Below are 22,523 nucleotides of genomic sequence, written 5' to 3' on the forward strand. Positions count from 1 at the left end.
AGCAAATTATATATTTACTTTAATGGAACTGTTAGATATTTGACTGTAAGATTTCGTCTATTTTAACCCACACGTATTCCCTTTTGGTTGTATCAAAACTCGTTTATTTTACTTTTGTTCAGTACACGATAAGTAAACTTGTCTTTCAATAACATACACCCGATATAACACCATGTGACATTGCGTATATCATCAATATCCAAATGATATAATTAGGACTTACCAATACCACTACAGATCACTGTTATTATCATGATTTTGGAAACATGCCATTGCCACACAAAAGCCTGCCCCCCTTTTGAAAATCCCACTCTTCACTTATTAGATTATGTAGAATATAATGCTGCATCACAAAGCTTTAAGAATAAATCAGAATGTATAAAAGTGCAGTATTACATTAAATCATACTAAAATTCACAGTTGCTTTTGCTGAGACGGTTAATGGTAAAGGTAAATGATACAATGTCCGAATTATATCCATGGAACGGCGTCAAGGGATTTGTCATCTACGGTAGAGGTATCTGTTCATGGCTTCGTGTCTTTGTTCACTGTAAAAAATCTGAAGAGTAAAAGAAAAAAAATGTATCTTAATGAGTTGTCATCTCAAATGAGATAGGAGGTTTGTTTAGAAATGCCAGTTTTCTAGTGTGCGTTTAAAATAAGGTTTCACTTAAAATTTACTCTTAAAATATCACTACACATTACCACTTAATTGGAGAACGCCCTTGTTTTCTTGCTCCTTGATTTCCTCTTTAAGCTTCTTTATATCTTGCAGAAAATGCTAAAAGAAAAACAGAACATATTTACTAGAATTTCGGTGATTAATATATTTTATTTTTCAGCTCTCTATGTTATGACGACAATATTTATGACCAATTATCAATTAAGCAACCTGGCCTTTTAACGACGGTGCTGAATTTTTTGTGGTCCACAATTTTACTTGGATACAATTTTTTACATAAATAATCGTGCAAAATTATATAACATAGATTTAATAGCGTGCGTGCTGGTAATGTTTTGAACAAGTGCACACTGGAATCTGTTAGTTTTTTTATTAGTCAGCACATTCCAGGGTTGCTTGTAACATGCCGCCGGCACGAGTAGACGATTATCTCGGCATAATACATGTAACTTATTTTCTGGCAATAGATGTCACTCTCAGTAGCCCCGCCAGAATCGATGGCATACAATTTCACGATCATTTTGCTTCCGTGTCAATATACCGCAAGGCAAACAATGTGCGTTGGATTATCACCAAGGTACTTCCAATATTATTAATCCGTTAAGAGAGATACGATCCCTAAACAAATTTTCAAACACTTAACGTTTAACATTTTTGTCATCGAAAATGGATTAGAAACTATGCATTAAAACTAAAGTAGTAGATATTTTTGTCAGCGGTATTGGTTAAGGCTTGCGTGGTTGTAACAAAAAAATTCAGCTGGAAAGATAAACTATAAGATTTTTGTAAAGATAAATATAAAAACTTACTTACATTCGTACAAAGCATAATACAGTCCTTTAAAAGAAACACTCCAGTTACTGAAACAAATGTTTAACAATTGGTGAATACGTAATATAAAATTGCACAAAAAAAACATATTATTTACTTATCTCTAAAATCGATTAAGGCGCTCCTGGCTACTAGCAAAATCAAGCCCAAACATCGGTCTATAGATACTTTCAGACAAATTTGTCGGCTACAAGAAAAATGGCTAATGTCTCAAACCAAATATTTCAGTGGCCCGGCTTCTTTGAATTTATCTCTCATTTGATTCATTTAGTGCCCTTTTAAGATTTTGGATTATTTTATACGCAGTTTTAGATTTCGTTTAACAGAAACATGCTTTCTGCTGAACAATATTGCCACTGGTCCGGGTACTGGATTAGAAACAACAAATTGGTGCTTTTATAATTCTCTGTAAGCATTTATATCTGTCTAACCTAGCAATGTGTACACATGATTGATGTTTATGAATAGGTGAAAGGTTATTGGCAAGGCAGCAACTATACACGTGGTCATGTACCTGGATCATGGTGTCTATCTAGGAATTCGTCTTCCATAGTTAACAACCCGTCATCATTCGTATCGACCCAGTCAAATACTGTGACACTCCAATTGTCATGTAGTTTTTCGTTTTTCTTGGACCAGCTTCGTGCAAATTCGTCACGTGTTGATATTCCGTCCCCTTAAAGCCAGGATTAAAGAAGAGAGATTATTGAAGAAAAACGTCGAAGTTTATAGCCCAGGTCAAATATTTGTTTCAGAGGAAGAAAGAGAGAGAGAAATACTTAATTAAAGTGACATAATAAGCGCTTTGACCGGAAACGATATATTTAATACACTTTTAAATACTAAAATATTCTAATGGAATTGTAAACAGCATCGAGTGAATATGGCAATGGGTAGAAGAAGAGCAAAATGGTATAAACACAATAGAGGGAATTTATGGCGAAGATACTTAAACACCACTCAGACATCTAACATTTCAACTATATTTTGACACGACTCACCTGTTTAGATGCAACTTTTATGGGTACTGCCTGTTAAGTGATTTATTTTGCAAAGTAGAAATTTTGTATGAATTTACTTAAAAAACACTTGGCATTTAAATAGTTCCTTACCATCCTCGTCTGTGGAATCGATCAAAGCCTGCTTTTCATCCAGAATGCCGTTCCCGTCGACGTCAGAGAGCATGCAGAGCCACTTCCCAATTGCCATCGCAGCCAGTTGAATGTCTTGTTCTGGTATCTCTCTGGTCTTGCTATTAATATTTTAATGAAATAACGTTTTAGTGTGTATTATATAAAGAGGTATAATTGCATTGGTATCGGTGCAAACAATCAAATGATGCTTAAGGGATAAAAAAAAATAATTAAAGCTTATAAGTAAAAATATTTGCAATGATAGTATGTCGATGTAAGTAAGATAAGAAGTTAAAAAACATTAAAAATATAATGTTTATACGTGGAAAAGCATACTGTTGGCATGACACTTGATGTCAGATTAAACAAGTAATGAATGTGTCATAAACAGTATTTTAAATACTCTTAATACTAGCACATACATGTAGATGAATCTAGAGAATACATGTGACCGTTGCAATAGATTTACGCCTTTCTCTCGGTATGTATGACACATTGTGTACACTGCCACCCTCTCGTTATACCTGTATATATAAATTTATCGCTTACAAGTAGAACGTTGTGAAAAAAATTAAGATTTTTTAGGGACTTAAGTTTGCTTGTCATTGAATATTGAAAAAAAAGGGAAATACACCCTACTGACAGCAAAAGAAGCATTTTAAGATTTAAAAATAAACTGTTTTCCATTCGTATCAGAAATGCCAAAATATCATGGAAGCTAGAAAAGAGAGCGCAGACCTCCGCCAAGACAGCGATTTTTATTATTATTGATTATTGATTGGTTATTGATCCGGATCACCACCAAAAAACTAATCATCTGTTCTTTGGCCCACTTCTGACATTTCCTGAAAATTTCATCAAAATCAGTCCATAACTTTTTGAGTTATGTTGATGACAGACAGACAGAAGGTCAGACAGAAAGACAGACAGACAAACAGGGGTGAAAACAATATATTTTTCAGTCAGCAACAGAAAACCCTGTTTTCAATTGTACAAAGTGCTTGGGCAAGATGAAACTTTCTGGCAATTTTTCTGGAGAACATAGGTTACGTAGTATTAGCCATGATGATGATGCAAAATTAAATACAACTTCGAATTCATTTTTTTAAAAATATTTTAGCATGTTTAATGCACTTAATTGTACTATTACTTAATATCACATTGTATATACCACACTGTGCATTTGCTGTAAAGAACATAAACACGTACAGATAAGACAAGGAGTGCCACCTTCATATTGCGGGTTTTGGACACCCACAAGGAATATAAATGCAGAACCGAGACAGAATGAAGCGTATGTGTAAATGAGATAAGGTACCACACGTCACGAGTATTTGCGTCTTTTAAGAGATTATTACAAAAAACGAAGTTTTTAGAAAAAAACAGGGACTAACTATGAATGTATGGGAAAATTGTTGTTTACTCCAGGAAAATTCTTTTTTTTTTTTTTTTTTTTTTTGCCATAACAGTTACTATCCCTTCAATAACTAAGAATCAGCCATGCTTTTTTGCTTGTTTCATTGATTAATGCAGCTACACTGCTGGTGTAATGACACTGAAGAGATTATTCAGAAATTTCAAAATACAAATCAAAACCTTTGTGTTAGTTTATCAGTCAGAAATATAGGTAAAAAACGAAGAAAATTTGACAACAAAATTGAATAAACTTTCCATATTACATAGTAGACAACATGTATTGTTTTAGATGATTGTCCGTTTTTTATAATTGAATGTTTGCGTTTCAAGTTTTGTTATTTTTCATTTTAGTTAAGGATAACTTTAGTTAAGCTTAAGGCGTACACAACTGCCGTTCATGCGGTCGCTAAATATCTTTCTACAATACTTACCTTTTCCCGTAAAGAATCCCAATACAAACAGCCACAACAATAAATGCTAATTTCATATTGCTTGTTTTTCTCGAAAAGTGCAGTGAATGCAAATGTAGAACAAAGAAAGAATCAAACACATGTATACTTTTGATACGCTTTTCGTGGTTAGCGCCTGGGGCTGTGCAATTTAGTCAGTTATGTAAACAATAAGCAGCCAATGAAAATAGACCTACAAATCAAGTGTTACACTCACCTTGAGTTTCAAAGATTACTGTAGACCAACCTCCACCATTACCATGTCTATTTTGGCTTGTTGGTAATGGAGGAGAGTTTTCTGCGATCTCTGAAACTCAGGGTGCCTGCAACGTGACCGGTTTTGGCATGGGTGACATGCAGGTCTGGGATTGGAAAGAGAAGAAGACAGATCACATGAAAGAGTTTTCTGTTTTGATCTGCTTTCAACCGCAAATAAACTGTTTATCTTACCGCGGAAAAAATAATTTTTGTTGAAATATCCTGTAGCCAGTGAATAAGCAGATTGCCAAGTGGTCACATTTTTATTGAGAAAATAATGAAAATAACTTTTACAAAATGCTGAAAACCATCTCTTGGCCAAAATTATGAAAGCAAATATGAGGATTTACTTTGAATATTCTCTCATGTAACATGTCTTATGAAGCAAGAAAATCACCTTCGGAACTTTGCGATACATTGTTCTGACTAGGGCCAAATGAGAGAAAAGGTAAAGCTGAGGTGATGAATATAAAATATAAATATAATTAGGTAACAAATAGTAACATAATACAATAAGTGAAAAGGTAATGCCACCCCTCGTAACCCATTCTATATTACTGAACTGCCCAAGAATGAAAACGAGCATATTTTGTGACACTAGTTTTCATTGTTTTGCGAAACAAAAAGTTACTTTACACTAAACACAGTTCACTTAATATGACAATACATTTAATATCACAATAAACGTAACCGTAAACAACACAAAATATAGGCTAAAACCAAATGCATATAGCCTAAAGCACCACACTTAACGTCATAAAGGCATGTTCTAATGTAAAACCGAAACAAAAGCACAAGTTGACATTGCCAATTTCAAAAGTCACTAAATTAACACTTGTTATAATTCAATGAACAGACTTTGATTGGTTTTAATTTAAAATACACTGGTATAATTTCATTTAGCCGTTTTAATCGCTAAATATGGTACCGTGCCATATTGTTACTTCGTTTTGTCACCGTGCAACCCAATTTCATACACCCCATTTCCATAGATTAGATCGACCTACTTTAGATCGACCTAACTCCCTGGGGGTTCACGCTAAATAGCTGTCAGCCGGGCGGACACGAAAGTTAATTACCCTCTTACAGCTTGTAGTAGGCGGAACGGACATTTAAGTCGGATTATCTGAAAGTAATCTAGTGAGACTCCCCGCGGGGATAGATCGATCTAAAATCTATGGGAACAGAGCCATAATTAAAGCCTGCTGAATGCCAAAATGAAACCAAAACATCAATCGTCATCTGAACTAGTATTATCGGACAGAAAATGGGGAGAAAGTCAACTGTACAAAGTAATGGGGAACATACTACAATGTCTGATACTACAGTGTATTAGTATGTTGTCTATATACTCATTCCCTTGCGTATGAATGCGTTCTTAACTGCTGGTTGGGATAACATGCTTGGTGTTTCACCAATGCATCTACGCAAAGAATATATATTGAATTTAAATTTTACTGTTATATCTTGTGATAATTTGCTTTGTCTATTCTAAATCCACACCTTCCCACCTTTGATTGCTGTCTTAACATTAAAATGTTTGTTTTTTTTTTTACTTTTGTTCACTACGCAACATATAAACAGTCGCTCTTTTCAAAAATGATTTGCACGTACACATGATAAAACACCATATTATACAACGCATCATGGTCGCCTTTATATTGGTGTAATTTATTCATAACTGTTCAATATACTCGTACATCACTGTGGTTACACTTATCATCAAGATCCTCGGAAACATGTCATAGCCGCATTCAGGTAAATTCAACAGGCAGAAGCGGATAAATGCTATATTATTCACGATGTACACAGACTTAAGGTTACACTGTGGCAGTGTTTAAAGTCATCATATCTATCAAATATGTATTTGAAACTTCACACAATTTGACCTCCTTTTTCGAAATAATGTTGACAAGTTTTATATTAAATAGCAGTTATCAGTGGATTGCACATCTGAGCCGAACTGGTACTGGTAGGACTCGTGCATTGTGCAGAGGTTGTTAACTGCACTTCTATTGCACAATGCCATTCTCAAATCAACAAGAAAGAACGATAATTCTGACGATATGACTGATCCAAAAGAAAGAGAATTGATTTAATGGAACTGCTATATTTTTATTGATAACGTCTATTTTAACCTACATTTGTCCCCCTTTGCTATTGTTATGATTTTTTACTTATGTTCACTACGCGATAGATAAACTGTTTCTCTTCAAGATCAGGTGTAAACGGAATGCAGGTCCGCCAGGAACCGATGTCCTACTAAATTTATGATGCAGGTGCTTACCATGGGAACAAAACCCCTAAAACGAAAGGAGAACCGACAGGAAAGGTGACAAGCAAGAAGCTCTCTTGCTAGGGCCATATGTAATAAAAGGGATTTCCAAATGGGGAGCATACATCCTCCAAATTGAAGGTAGATGCACCCTTAAAGGTGCCGTCAATGGGTTTAATTTGAAAATTTATGTCACAAATGAATATAGATAGGCCTATTAAAATGAAAATACATGTAAATGTTTGAAAATTTCTCATGTGTTATTCCTAATAACGATATTTTTCCATTCAGTTTGTCAATATCAAAATAATATTAATAAAAGGTACAGGTTACTTTAATACACACGTATTGTAATTTATTATATGTAAATTTCATTTAAGTGTGAGAGAAAAAGTCAGAGCGGACATACAGTATATTTCTAGTATAAATCAGAAAAACAGATCCCATCCGGACTTGCATTCCTTGCCATGGTACTTGCATTCCTTAGTAACTGTTGTCCCACGGACGTTTTAAAAATCCTAGTAACGCATGTCCTAGCTAGACATCCATTCCTAGAAACGCTAGACCTAAGACCATCCTGAGTAGCTTTCAGTTGGAATGCCCTTATACTTGTATAACGGTAGAAAGACCGTGCAGTTAGGGGTGAAAGGACCCATAGACTATACTATGAGCTATGACATGCTCTTGTCTTATTAAAATTGCAGATGTAATACTCTGTTGGAATATACCATAACTTAGCTTTATACTCCATGGGGACATTATGATGATAGAAATACTAGGAAGTCTCTAGTAATCTCTGAATTTCAGGGTGGGTGTAGCACGTGATTTGTAGATCTATTTTCATTGGTTGCCTCCAGTGGGCCCCACTGTCGAATGCAACGCTGGATATTTTTACACGAATCGTTTGTTTAAATACTGGTGCTTTTATCTGGGCTTATATATTAGACTCAGTCTGGTTCTGCATTTGCATTTACTGTGCTTTTTGATGAAAACCTACAATATGAAGATTGCAATTCTCGTTTTGGCTGCATGTGTCCATGTTCAGTACGGACAAAGGTAAGTACTGCAGAAACATATTAAAAGAACTCACGAGCGGTAGCAGTTTTCCCAATTAAGTTTTATCTATGAGAAAATTAAAAGATGGATTTTGAAATCAAACAGTATTGTTGTTGAAGTTGGGCAGTCTAAGTATAAAGTCTTGGACCCACTCGTGCATGCACATTCATAAAAATGGTAAATTTTCTAAAACAATGACATGCACGTATATATATTTCTGTTTCCGTGCATTTTCGCAATGGTGATGATAATTAGCATTAGGTAGTTACGTACTTAGTGCATTCAAACTTCTCCAAATGGAAGCAGACTGAGTCTAATATATAACCACCGCTGCACTATAAACAACAAAAACCTCTTCGTACCAGTGGGACAGCATTTCAACACGCCGAACCACTCAGTTAATGACATCTCTGTCAACGTCCTAAAAGGAAACTTAAACGACACTAGGCAAAGACGGATCGCCGAACAGAAATTATAAGAACACTAGACACCTTGAATAATGGACTCAATAGGGACAATATTTTCATAAATGAGTATTGATTTCTTTCTTTGTTACGTAATTTTGAGGTTGTTTACGTATAGCACGCTTTTGGGCCACCGCATGTCTTCAACACATCACCGACGTCACGTATCCTAGGAGTTTGTTTTTTTTTTTACTTTTTGTTCATAATCCCCGAAGAAGGCCCAGGGGCCGAAAGCTCGGATTGTATTTAACAACTATAATGTAGATCTTTCAAGGTGCATCAATATATATATATACTTCTATAGAGATGAAAAGAAACGTTGGTGTTCATGTTGGTTGTGGTTTGACGGTTTTGCATTGTGTAACAAATTATTTTTTAGTCTTTTATTCAGAATTTACTACCATTGTATTTGGAAAGCTCAAATTTGAAAAGAATACGTACGAAGCAAAACAAAATGCTGGTGTTTGCCATAATTAGGCCCATAGAGAAAAAGAATTGCAGCGTTCCTCGCGATGAAAAAAGTTAATGACATTTTGTGCTAAAATCAACACATAAAGACAGACTGAATTAACAGACAGATTGAATTTTAACAGACGGAAAAAGAAATTGAATTAATATTTTGCGTTTTCAAGATTGCTGACTGTCTGTCAAAAGCTTATTCGATATCGTGTAAAGGTCGCTGTTTTCGATTTTACTTTTGTGATTAAATGATTACACTGCACACGTGGTTTTATAATTCTAAATATTTAAGAACATAAAATAACGGTTAAAACGTTAAATCTAAGTATGGAATAGACTACTGTTCCAACACGGGTTATTTTATCATAAGGTCGCTCTTGGACTGTGTTGAATTTTTCTTTCTAATTTTGATTTCAGTTTCAAGCCCAACTTTGATCTGCAATGGGCTGCAATAGTGGTTTCGAAAATAGTTTGTTTGTTATATGACAGTGACCTCGATGGGTATCTCACTCACACAGATGACAAGTATTATTTCAAAGACAATGATCTGAACAGTGAGTCCTTCGATTTTGCTGAACAACATCTCTCTCTCTCTCTCTCTCTCTCTCTCTCACACACACACACACACACACACACACACACAGACATTCACAGCCATTTCCTTGAATCAACCTCTCTTTATTCACATTTATTATTCTACTCAAAAAAACTTTGCATCAAGCATTTGTACATGAAATCATTCAGCATGTTCCATATCAGGAGATGGCATAGTAACGTGGGAGGAGAATTTAAAACGCTGGACTGAGCTGGAACCCAAACTCCATGCCAACTGGATTAAACTTATTTTTGACTCGATGGACTCAAACAGCGACGGAGTAATTTCAGAGAAGGATGCAATTTTTGGCGTTTTTAGGGTTGAAGGTGGGTACCAAAGTCCTTTTTAAGTTAAATTCTCTCTCTCTCTCTCTCTGAATAATAATAATAGGACCGGACCAAATAATTTTAATCATAAACTAGTTCAAAGATTTGTTTATCATTTGAGGGCATTTTCCTTATCTATTTCTATTTCAGAAAAAACAGAAATTTCCTTAGTTGAGTGCATCAAGATATGCGCCGGGGTAATGTAACATTCACTAGTATTTACCATATTGCTTGGACCCGTTTAGCCAAAAGTTGAAAAGTTTTGGGTATACATGTAGCGTCAGCTGGGTAATGTCGACTTAAGGATATAAGACTGGGTTCCCATACCTAGACCGATCTAATAAGTTCGATCCACCTCCGAGGGGATTCTCGCTGAGTCGCTTTCAGCTTAAGCGGCTTATGAAGCTGCTTAACGATAATTAATTACCCCCTAGCAGCTTTAGTAGACATGACAGACATCTTAGCCGCTTAAGTTGATTGCAATTAAGCAAGAACCCCCACGGAAATAACTTGATTCACGGTTAGCACGATACAGTCTCGGCATGGTCCCAATGGGCCATTCAGAATAGATGATCGGAGTACTAACTAATCCGCCGACTAAATATAGCCGACCACACTTCAAAAGCGATGCCGCTTATTCCCGATGGTTTCCCCGCCTCCACACGCGCCTTTATACGGATTAAATTCCGGGTTCGAGGTTAAAGGCCTACTGTGCTCTAGGAACACAGAGCGTTCACTGCTTTTTTTACAGTATAAAAACTATAAATCGACGTCAAAAAATTGTTCTTTTTAAGTTTTAGAGAGAAAAGATGAGATTTAGATGAGAAAATTCTGATTGGTCAGTTTGTAGTGACGTAACCTGGGTAGTAGCTTCCCACAGCTGTACTAGTAATAGTATATACTATGCAGTAGGTGACTAAACATCCAGGTGTCAGAAAAACAAAATGCCGCAAAGTTGTGTTGCCCCCGGGTGCCGTAATGTAGGTTACGATAAAAAAGACATCTGCTATTATATCTTGCCGCAAAACGTAAAATTTGGCTCAATTCTCTGAAGTTAAAAAATCCCAGCACAGTGTCAAAACACGCGAGGATCTGTAGCGACCACTTCGAGCCGGAATGCTTCGTACGTGACCTGCGAGGTGAATTGTGCGGTGGAAAAGCACGGAGAAAACTAAAAGATGATGCTGTACCCAGTATATTCGATTTTTCGGAGTACCAAAATGCGACAGTAAATGCCAGAGCGCTGCCGACGAGAGTCTTACCTGTAGGATGTGTGCATGATGCGGCCGTCGAAAGGAAGAAGAGAGCAGCTTCTAGAGCCCTAAAAAAGTTCGTAGCAGAGGTACGTTGTCGAATTTTTTGGTTATGTTAGTGAAAACTTTAACATTAACATGATAGTGGAATCAAATTTTTACTCGACATACTGCTGCACTGATCACGTGTAAGGCGGAAGTAGCGAGGTAAGTTGCAGAGGTGTGAAATGTAGTGTCCGATGCTATCAGTCCGCTATCTTTGGCCTTTTGTCCACTGACCTGGCTCTCCCGGAATGACACTGGTAAACTGCACGGGTGTGAAAAATAATGTTAGCTGTCACACCTGCATGTATTAGGTAACTTTCTCTTATCAGTCGGGATAAGAACGTTCAGCCGACGCGACAGATGGGCATGTGTGAAAAACTATGTTCGCTGCCCTGCTTGCAAACCTTTACTGTTAACATAGTTTTGGTGTTCATTTTTACAAAATAGTTCAGACAAAGCGATCGAGTAAATGTAAGTAAGCGGATAGCTGAATCGAAAATGGCTTTCTGAGCCTCGACGCAAGTGACGTCACTCGCCTCAAAGCGCCACCACGCGGGAGTATCGTAAACTACATTCACACCTGCATAAAATCGGCTTTAAAAACTAAATAAACGTAAGAACTTTTTTTTTCATTACTCAAAAATGACTTTTGGGCACCTAATGGATAGTTTTAACCCGTTTTTTCATCACAGTATACCTTTAAAGGCCTACTGTGCTCTAGGAACACAGAGCGTTCACTGCTTTTTTTACAGTATAAAAACTATAAATCGACGTCAAAAAATTGTTCTTTTTAAGTTTTAGAGAGAAAAGATGAGATTTAGATGAGAAAATTCTGATTGGTCAGTTTGTAGTGACGTAACCTGGGTAGTAGCTTCCCACAGCTGTACTAGTAATAGTATATACTATGCAGTAGGTGACTAAACATCCAGGTGTCAGAAAAACAAAATGCCGCAAAGTTGTGTTGCCCCCGGGTGCCGTAATGTAGGTTACGATAAAAAAGACATCTGCTATTATATCTTGCCGCAAAACGTAAAATTTGGCTCAATTCTCTGAAGTTAAAAAATCCCAGCACAGTGTCAAAACACGCGAGGATCTGTAGCGACCACTTCGAGCCGGAATGCTTCGTACGTGACCTGCGAGGTGAATTGTGCGGTGGAAAAGCACGGAGAAAACTAAAAGATGATGCTGTACCCAGTATATTCGATTTTTCGGAGTACCAAAATGCGACAGTAAATGCCAGAGCGCTGCCGACGAGAGTCTTACCTGTAGGATGTGTGCATGATGCGGCCGTCGAAAGGAAGAAGAGAGCAGCTTCTAGAGCCCTAAAAAAGTTCGTAGCAGAGGTACGTTGTCGAATTTTTTGGTTATGTTAGTGAAAACTTTAACATTAACATGATAGTGGAATCAAATTTTTACTCGACATACTGCTGCACTGATCACGTGTAAGGCGGAAGTAGCGAGGTAAGTTGCAGAGGTGTGAAATGTAGTGTCCGATGCTATCAGTCCGCTATCTTTGGCCTTTTGTCCACTGACCTGGCTCTCCCGGAATGACACTGGTAAACTGCACGGGTGTGAAAAATAATGTTAGCTGTCACACCTGCATGTATTAGGTAACTTTCTCTTATCAGTCGGGATAAGAACGTTCAGCCGACGCGACAGATGGGCATGTGTGAAAAACTATGTTCGCTGCCCTGCTTGCAAACCTTTACTGTTAACATAGTTTTGGTGTTCATTTTTACAAAATAGTTCAGACAAAGCGATCGAGTAAATGTAAGTAAGCGGATAGCTGAATCGAAAATGGCTTTCTGAGCCTCGACGCAAGTGACGTCACTCGCCTCAAAGCGCCACCACGCGGGAGTATCGTAAACTACATTCACACCTGCATAAAATCGGCTTTAAAAACTAAATAAACGTAAGAACTTTTTTTTTCATTACTCAAAAATGACTTTTGGGCACCTAATGGATAGTTTTAACCCGTTTTTTCATCACAGTATACCTTTAAATTGCTAGGCCTCTGCAGCGCGGCGTGTGTGGAGGGGGGGGGAGGCATCATACAAATTATAGCATTTGTGTGGTCGGCCATATTTAGTCGTCGGATCAGTTAGTACTCGGATCATCTATTCTGAATGGCCCCTTAGGTCCGCGTTTTACAAGCGATTGGTCCACAATGCATTTTGTTGACATACCTATAAATTGTCTTAACTGACAAACCCCCGTCGTAAAGGCAACCACAACATTTTCTGGGGGTTATTTAAAGGGCAGAAAACGCTACCCTGAGTGTCAGGGCACTGTAAAGCTAGCTTGCTCAATGTACCTTTCCATGTGTTGGCTTTACAGTGGTATTGCTGATGTGGGTTATATATGAAATCAAGACCGAAATCTAGAAACTAGGCTAGAAAACGCGGTATGCTTTATGTTTTAGTGAAACAAAACTTTGTCAGCTGTAAATTATTTCAATTTGAATTTCAGCTTTACTTGCAAGATCCGCAACAGTTTCAAAAAGAAATGGAAGAACAAAAAGCGAAGAATCTTTTCCCATCTACACGTAAGTTCAATCATTTTTTCTTTTTAGTCAACTTCATTGTGGATAAAGCATTTAAGTGGTAGCGCTTTTTTGATAGAGTTAACCATGCTGTCTTCACAATTTATTTTTGCACGTCTGGTCCAAAAAAGGAAAACAAATATGTTCATCTGTCTATTTATTTCTCTATTCATTTATACATTTTATTGTTTTTTCAGTTCCATGAAACACCAGGTTTACTCATAATCCAAAAATTAGAGGAACGCGTCACAGAAAAATATTAGACAGTCGATATTACGTAGATACATGTAATCGGACAAACACAATGACGATGACTTTGAGAACATGAAATAAATCATGATAATGCCAGTCCATTTAAAGTCTCATTTTCTTTTTTCTACCCTGCAGTAGCACTATTAAAACAGCCCCGCTGGAAAGTCCACACCAGACTGCAATTACCATGAGCTTTGTTCAGTACAAATTCTCTTTACGTAAATAAGATTAAGTTACTGATGCTGACTTGTTCAAATTTGAGTCAATTTCGTCGTCAAGAGTATGTCGTATGACTTCCTTTTCACTAGTAAAGAAAGGATTGGCTATCTTTGCGCACTATTATTCCTCGGTGGTCCATTTTTTTTAATAAAATGAATTAACTAATATATACATAATCAACGAGAGGACTGTTTCTCAAAAAAGCTACAGATAGTTGTGTGTGTGTGTATTATTCTAATCTACCAAGACTTGGTTTTGCTAAGAATCTAACTTTGGCTGAGGCCAGAAAAAATTGAAATGTTTTTTTTTTCTTTAACACACGTTTATGAGGCATAACAGTTTAATACTAGGAATGATATTAGGGGGAAAAGCAAGCCACCGTGTGAGAAATTTTAGACATTAGAACAACAAAATTTCCAAAACAATACAGAAAAGTGGGGACACAATTTTTTTCATTCGTAAAATAGGTACAAAAATTAATTCCTCAAAATAAAGGTCGGTCCGCGCTCGTTTGCCAAATCTTGTCAATTTTGTCTGGATTCGCCTCATTTTTTCGATTTTTTTAACTAAGCTTTGATCAGGTGTGTACTGACGAAGATCTTTACTCTCAGTCGTGACACCAGCCCATTTAGGTATGCCAAGTACATTGATTGTGTACCAATCATTCGAAAGAAACTGATTTCGCGCAGTCGGCTATCTGATTTTACAGTCGAGGCTGAGCTCCAGCCCCACAAACGCAAGGTGTGCATCGAAATTTTCACCAAACTGGGGCATAAGTAATCCAGCACCTGTTATCATTTCATTTGCACATTCGGGGCGGCAAAGAAAGCCGAAATGTGTACCTAGTAGTTACTCGGTGCACGTATCATTTTAAGTGTACTTTGTGTAAAACAGGGAAAATACAACAATTATCCATCTACTCAACATACCTTGGGAAATCAACCCCTAGTGTTATCATTCGGCTAACGTAAGCTTTACATGCTTTTAAGGTACATACGAACCGAGCATCAGTGGAGCGTGGAATCCCAGTAACACATATAAACCACTTCTAGTAGTTTCTTATGTATGACTCAAATAAATTCGACATCCCAAGGGATAAACTGAATAAATCACTTGGTCATCCATAAAAGAGCTTTACACTGCTCCTTTCTTCAAATTTTTGGTCAAAAATTTACCCTACTTTCGTGACCTATTTTTCTGCCCCATTGACATACAGCATAGAATGCTAGCAGAAAAATCTGTTCAAACATCATTTTCGGGTAAAATTTAACAATACCTTTTGGCAATTCTCTTAGTTATATTACTTGAAACTATATGCTGGCATTTGGTTGGCTTTTGTGACCAAAAACTGACTTCATATGTATCTTTAAAAAAACGTCTAAGAAACTTTGTCGAAACTCGGTAATGCGAACTCATTGTTCTCATATACATTAATACTAAGAGAAATTTATAATAAAGGAGTAAAAGTAATTTTAGAAATTATAAATAGATAAGCAAATAAAAACATTATTAATACAATATGTAAGCCAAATATCTTTCTCTTTGTAAAATTATTCATTCTTTACATTTAAACAGTTTGGCACAGATAATGCCGTTGAACCTCTTCATAGCAGAATGGCATGCCCCCAATATGAGGGAACTGTCTCTGTTCAGGAGCGGTTTCCATAGATATTCCTCTGTCATGTGGACCATTTCCTCCCCTTCACCCGTTGCTTTTTTCCTCAGCATAATCGACACTAACGAGGGCAAGGTAAAGCTACGGCTCCCAAGGGTATATTTCACTCGCATATCTACGTACAGTTCATTTTCTCCGTGAACGGCCTCGAATTTCTCCACTGAGCTAGCTGTCAGCGTTTTTTTCATGATCGGAATCACGCACGACAACTCGCGTTTCCCGTAGAATTTCGCGACGGGGTCCTCAAATATGACGTCATCACTGACATGTTTCAAGCTGTCAAGAGTGGCGGTGGCGGCGTAAACTTCCTGTATGCCTTTGAGAAGTTCTCCTCTGTTTTTCACCACTGTCTCTCTCTCACTCTCGCTGACATCCCAATTAGGCGCAGGCATGGCCTTCTTCGGGGCATATTTGAGGTGATACAGGAGATGTGACGTCACACCTGTATAAGCGAGGATTGGTGTCCCAATTAATAGGCTTACTACTCCCATGTTATCAAAATGGCTTCGATAGTAGTGTATGATATATATTACTGTTTATTCTCCTCACAGAGTAGCCGTGATATTGTGACCTAGATGCCCAAAAATTGTCGACTTGTTCACATTGGTGTTCACACCTAGGTAAACAAGGATAAACGCACCTGCTTGTAGCTTTTAGCTGGGCTAATAGGTGTAAGAACCGAGTCCTTCTGTACACAATAAACGACTGGTTTGTGATCAAAGTTCAGGTATCTGTGAGGTATATACTAACACAGGCAAATGAAACAAATCACCAGCACCGTCTTCAGTGGGTCGAAATAGCGTTTTCGATCGTTGAGGTAGTATACAAAATGTATATCAAATAGATCTGAATGTCTTCCACGAATTCTGTGCTGAAGTCCCCTGTGTGTAGATGTGGCTTCTTAAGCTTGTTGAATCTGTCCTATAATGCAACACTGACCTATATTTATACACGATTTGCACGCTCGAGGCCACTGGGTTCTCTACGCTGAAATGTTTACCCTTCTTGCATCAGGTGTGTCGTTATACAGGTATGATGGTAATGATTACTGCACCTCACTGCGGTTAGACTATTAGATAAAAGACCTATTTTGAGACCTATACATACGCCCCAAACTCAAAACAAATAATCCACATTGCCCCGCTGCTGATGTCAGTGTCACAAGGACCTCTTGCCTGAAATATTTACGTTGATTACATCAGGGGAGACGTCACATATTGAGGTGAAGGTCGCCGGCTAATTTTAGCGATCATTGTTAGTGGGAATGGTTTAGTTCACTGCTAGTTAGGCTAGTGCACTGCATAATATTACCGTGCTTGAGGCTATAGTACATGAATGTTAATTCTCACTGCTGATTTAATCTGTGATAAAAATATTTGCCAGACCGGGAGCAGGTTTAAATGTGTTAACACCCATATGCACTGGTAGATCTATAGTGATGGGGGGGAGGGGGGGGGGAGATGCTGGGGGATGTGGATGGGGGGGAGCTCAATTGAGCATTTTTTTACTTAAAGGACTAAATCATCATTTTTAAAATTATGTAAGGTTTTATAAGAAGCTGTCGATGGCAAAAATTACCATTTTGAGGATTTCCAAACCCATGGAGAGTACATTTAAAGTTTCAGATTCGGCCATGCTAATGTTGGGGCACGGTCTTAAGAAAAGTCAAGTATTAAGAACCAAAATCACCTTTTCCTGAATATCCTGGAAACCTTTTCCTGGAAAAGGACGCTAATTAAATAGTATTCAGGCATCAGACTCGTCTGCAGAAGTTTTAAATTGTAAACATGACTTAAAATATTTAATTTTCCAGATGCGACGCACGTGTGGCTTCTGGGTGTTAAGTCTTAGGAATGATTCAAAGACAGCTAGCGATTGCAATACCTTAAAGAGTTTTGATTGAACAACCTTATCTCTTTTATGATAACAATAAACTGATTTACATGGAAAGAGTTTACAGTCCGGACGTAATATCTCCACCACCAGATTACCACAATAAGTGATTCCCAGTCCGTGCTTTCAAGTTATCAGTTTAGTAAATTTGACAATACTCGAAATGACCTTCAGAGCCCAGCCTCTTCTATGCATGACCCATAAGTTCGAAGTCCGTTTTCAGATACAATTTAAGTCTTTCATGAATTCAGATGATGCAATAAAGAGTTATAACAAAGGCAAAGCACACAAAGAAAGGGTTAAGATACTATAGAAAATAATCAATCAAACTGATATTGATCATTTATAAATTTTACATGTCTTACGCAAATGAAAATCGTTTTACGTCACTTATTCAGGACCCAATGACATATGTTTCCTCTCCTCCTCACAATAATAATGAGAATTAAATTACCTTGCAAACATTCCCCACAGAATGCGCACCTAGTCGGAAGCTGAGATGGACTGATCTTTGTAAACGGCGAGCATAAACTAAAAAAAGAATTGGTCGAAGAAGAGTCAGGCTTCCAATAACCGTCTAATTTTGAGAGGAGCGGCGCTTGTAGTTTTTGTTCTCGCTGCCTCACTGCAGGGAAAATATTTAGTCTTAAATTTTGTTTATATCTTTTTCGTTAGTCAATTTTTTAAGGAAACAATTTGTAGGTTACAAACAAAATTCATCTTCACCTCCGCCACGAAGGTTATGTTTTCATCCGTTTGTCTGTTCGTCACCTGCCTTACTCAAAAAGATATATATGGATTTTGATCAAATGAACAAATAAATAAGATGGGTCAGAAATGGGCTAACTTAAAAGTGATTCGATTTTGTAGATGATCCATGAATCAATAAATGAGTAATTATTACTTCATTTTTTGTCTTGGCGGAGGTTTGCACTTTCTAAGTGCTCTTCTAGTCGCATTTTTTATTGTTACCCCCGCCAAAGAGGTTATGTTTTTATCTCCGTTTGTCTGTCTGTCTGTTTGTCACCAGCCTCGGTATGTATGTTATGTGAAATAATGTACTGCCACCCTCTCTCGTTATAGACGCCTTACTGACGTACGAGGTCATACCGTGTACCAGGGTGGCAGATATTATGGGGGGAAAAGTGAAAAAAACAGAGATAGTAAAATAACAGTCTATTTATTTAAAGGCATATCTGTGAATATCCTGTGAAAAGTCAATATGTGGCCCTGGTAGAGGGTAATACCGTGACAGTGTATTATCTCACACATAACTTGACTCTATACATATGATTTCATTAATAATTAATCAATTAATAATAATGAGAATTAAGTTACCTTGGCGGAGATTTGTGCTCCCTGTGTGCTTTTTGCTACAAATGTTAAACAAATGTTCATTTAGCATACATGTAGCAGCTAAATGTGAAGCACTATTTTAAGGAGAAGAAATGCCAAAGACAGTGCAGGCGATTTTAGAGAATAAAAACAACAGCATTTACGTTTTTCTAGAGTTTGTTAAAAACTAATACTCAGTCATTTTTCCATGCGAAAAGAAGGTACGAAAATTTCCTCATAATAAAGATTGGTTACGCTTGTTTACCGACATATTAATTTTGTCTGGATTTATCTGATTTTTTAAAACTTTTAACTAAACCTTGAGCGAGGAGTGATTGTATTGACAAAAATCTTTAGACTCACTCGTGACATTTAGAGAGGCCAAAGACATTAATTGTGTGTCAATTATTCTTTTAATCTCTTACACAAATATCACAAAATCGACTTCACCAAATTAGGCCATAAGTAAGCTCAGCACCTGTGCTATTATTTCATTTGCACATTTGGGGAGAAGAAAGCCAAGATTCTTACCTCGTTATTGCGAATCCAACCCCGTTGTATTATCATACTGCTAACATAAGCTTTATACGCTCTAAAAATAAAGCCTCTATGCCGAAACGTGTTAATGCGGCCCCATTTTTCACTAAAGAATGGATATAAACAAAATGGGCTTTGTCAAATTACTCATTCTTTATATTTAAACAGTTTGGCACAGAGAATCCCGTTGAACCTTTTCATAGCAGCATGGCATGCCCCCAATATGAGGGAACTGTCTCTGTTCAGGAGCGGTTTCCATAGATATTCCTCTGTCATGTGGACCACTTCCTCCCCTTCACCCGTTGCTTTTTTCCTCAGCAAAATCGACACTAATGAGGGCAAAGTAAAGCTACGGCTTCCCAGGGTAAATTTTACGCACATATCCACGTACATTTCATTTTGTCCATGAACGGTCTGAAATTTCTCTATTGTCTGTGTTCCTGAGCTAGCTGTCAGCGATTTCTTCATGATCGGAATCACGCACGACATCTCGCGTTTCCCGTAAAACTTCACGACGGGGTCCTCAAATATGACGTCATCACTGACATGTTTCAAGCTATCAAGAGTGGCGGTGGCGGCGTAAACTTCCTGTATGCCTTTGAGAAGTTCTTCTCTGTTTTTCACCACTGTCTCTCTCTCACTCTCGCTGACATCCCAATTAGGCGCAGGCAGGGCCTTCTTCGGGGCATATTTGAGGTGATACAGGAGATGTGACGTCACACCTGTATAAGCGAGGATTGGTGTCCCAATTAATAGGCTTACGACTTTCATGTTGCCTGATAGTAATATAATATAATGTAATAAAATAATTTGTATACTGCTCACAGCGTTGTCTTCATTGTGTTACCTAGATCCCTATAAGTTGTTCACATTGGCGTTGACAGCTAGATAAACATGGGTTTAAACGCCCGCACGTCGTTGTTTTTTTAGATCCTTTTAGATCTGTGCAAAAGGACGATCCATTTGTGTTCCAAGACGTTGAAGTTCAGGTATATGTCTGTGTATGTCAAATTTGTGTTCCGAGTTCAAGTATATGTCTGTAATATTATATCCCCCACGAATATTGCGTTGAAAATCCTCTACGTGCATGTGTGCTTGTAGCTTCTTAAGCTTGGTGAATCTGTCCTTTAATGCACCTATTTTTATTCACGCTTATTCACGCTCTACATATTCGAGGTCACGGGGTTCTTTTCGCCTGCTTCCATCAGGTGTCACAGTGTCGTTATATTACAGATATTATATGTTTCCTCATTGCAGCGTGACTAATAGATAACAAGTCTTTCTTTACACGTGTATATATGCCCCAACCTCAAAATAAATAATCCACATTACCCCGCTGTTTATGTCACAAAATCTTTTGCCAAAAAAAATGGACTTTTACCAGGGGAGACGCCATATATTAAGGTCAAAATTGCCGGCTAATTATAGCGGTCACTTTTAGTACCTATTGCCTAGTCCCCTGCTGATGATAGGACCCGCATGAAGTAAGTGACTGTTCTCACCAATGATTTAACTTTTGATGAAATATTTATGAGGCTGGGAGCAATTTTTAAAACATCCTTCTGGTATGTCACGGATTTTTTGTAGGTGGGATAAGGGGAGGGGGGGTCGCGAGTGGGGGGGCTCAGTTGAGCATATTTTTGTATCGTTTCGCTTCTTATACGCACTGCTTAATTCTGAAGCTAAGCGGGAAGGTCCGTGGGTCACTGTGCCCCACCCCCTCCCCTCACAACACCCCACCCCCACGCCCCGGCTCCGACATTGCTTCTATGGTTCTTGTTAGTTTACAGACGCGCTATTTTGAAGCGAGACATTTAGATATCATTAAGATCATTGCTCTTCATGTTTGAAAGTATTCTACATGAAGAAGCGTTCTATCTTTTTTTATTTTAGTATCTTAGATGTCTGACACTCTTTTTTGTCATCTCAAACAAAAACAAAAAACAAACAAACAAACAAACAAAAAAAAAAAAAAAACGAAAGAGGGAAAGGCGACACTGGAAATTTGTTGCTTAATCAATTCGTCGTCTCGTAATATACGCAAAACTTCGAGACATAATTACATATGTTTCCTTTCCTCTTGACAAGGGTACAAATATTCCCTACGGAATGCGCGCCCAGTCACGTGCGGAGGTGAGCTGATCTTTTTAAACAGCGAGCATAAACTACATCGGTTGAAAAAGGGCCATAAATTAGTTAATTAGTTAATTAATGTTATTCATTATTTTAAAGTTAAACAATCTCAACCTTTTCACAATACGTGCATGCGTGAATCTCGTAAAAGAAACAGATTGTGACGTCACTGACCCGTGTCGCCGTTGCCTAGAAACGTAAAAGCGATCTCAGACATACTGCGGTGCAGGCGAAAAGTGCAGAGATTTTTGTTTTACTAAAACGTAGCAGAAATGATAATAACATCACACATGGCCTTTTTAGGCATGAAATACATTTACAACTATATCTTTCAAAGAGAAACGTTTGAACTAGAATCCGAGGTAAGTTAAGGAATAAAAAGGGAGAGTCAAGCGGTCGGTGTTGCACAAATCCGTGTAAGAATCTTTGCCAGGATGAGTTCTTTCATTGTCAGCTTCTTGCTGACAATAAGCAAAATTTTATTTGCATTATAGCACTGTGGAACTAATTTACACGTACAGTGTAATATGATATAGTCTTCAAACAAAAAATAATCGAGAATAAGTAATGTAAAAAAAGACGAAACTGCCAGTAAATTTTAATAAATTTAAACTGACTCAAAGAGATTTTATTTCAGTGTTTCGAATTTCAGAAGTATGATTAATGATTAATTATCTTTTAAATTATATAAAGGT

The 22,523-nt window shown here is 37.4% G+C and overlaps 2 protein-coding genes across 4 annotated transcripts; one reads left to right on the forward strand and one right to left on the reverse strand.

Moving 5' to 3' along the window:
* Positions 1-212: 212 nt before the first annotated feature.
* On the reverse strand, positions 213-11,942 carry LOC106151871 (uncharacterized). Of its 3 annotated transcripts, none has more exons than XM_087008916.1 (6): positions 11,207-11,942; positions 2,626-2,765; positions 2,028-2,189; positions 1,496-1,542; positions 706-781; positions 213-559 (listed from the first exon to the last, which is right to left on the reverse strand). In XM_087008916.1, exons 1-6 carry the CDS (start codon positions 11,221-11,223, stop codon positions 546-548), a joined length of 456 nt encoding a protein of 151 aa, XP_086865042.1. In that variant the 5' UTR covers positions 11,224-11,942; the 3' UTR covers positions 213-545. The 3 variants fall into 3 exon arrangements, with proteins under 3 accessions (XP_086865042.1, XP_013380753.2, XP_086865043.1); XM_013525299.2 differs by lacking the exon at positions 11,207-11,942 and adding an exon at positions 4,494-4,648; XM_087008917.1 differs by lacking the exons at positions 1,496-1,542; positions 11,207-11,942 and adding an exon at positions 4,494-4,650.
* On the forward strand, positions 7,915-14,399 carry LOC106169158 (uncharacterized). The gene is made up of 6 exons (XM_087008915.1): positions 7,915-8,100; positions 9,441-9,577; positions 9,783-9,944; positions 10,095-10,141; positions 13,712-13,787; positions 13,982-14,399. The coding sequence occupies exons 1-6, from the start codon at positions 8,030-8,032 to the stop codon at positions 13,987-13,989; spliced, it is 501 nt and encodes a 166-aa protein (XP_086865041.1). The 5' UTR covers positions 7,915-8,029; the 3' UTR covers positions 13,990-14,399.
* The last annotated feature ends 8,124 nt before the right edge of the window (positions 14,400-22,523 follow it).

The sequence above is a fragment of the Lingula anatina genome, chromosome 3 (assembly GCF_051362555.1).
Source record: "Lingula anatina isolate TDL-2025a chromosome 3, LinAna3.0, whole genome shotgun sequence".
In the NCBI taxonomy this organism is placed as follows: domain Eukaryota; kingdom Metazoa; phylum Brachiopoda; class Lingulata; order Lingulida; family Lingulidae; genus Lingula; species Lingula anatina.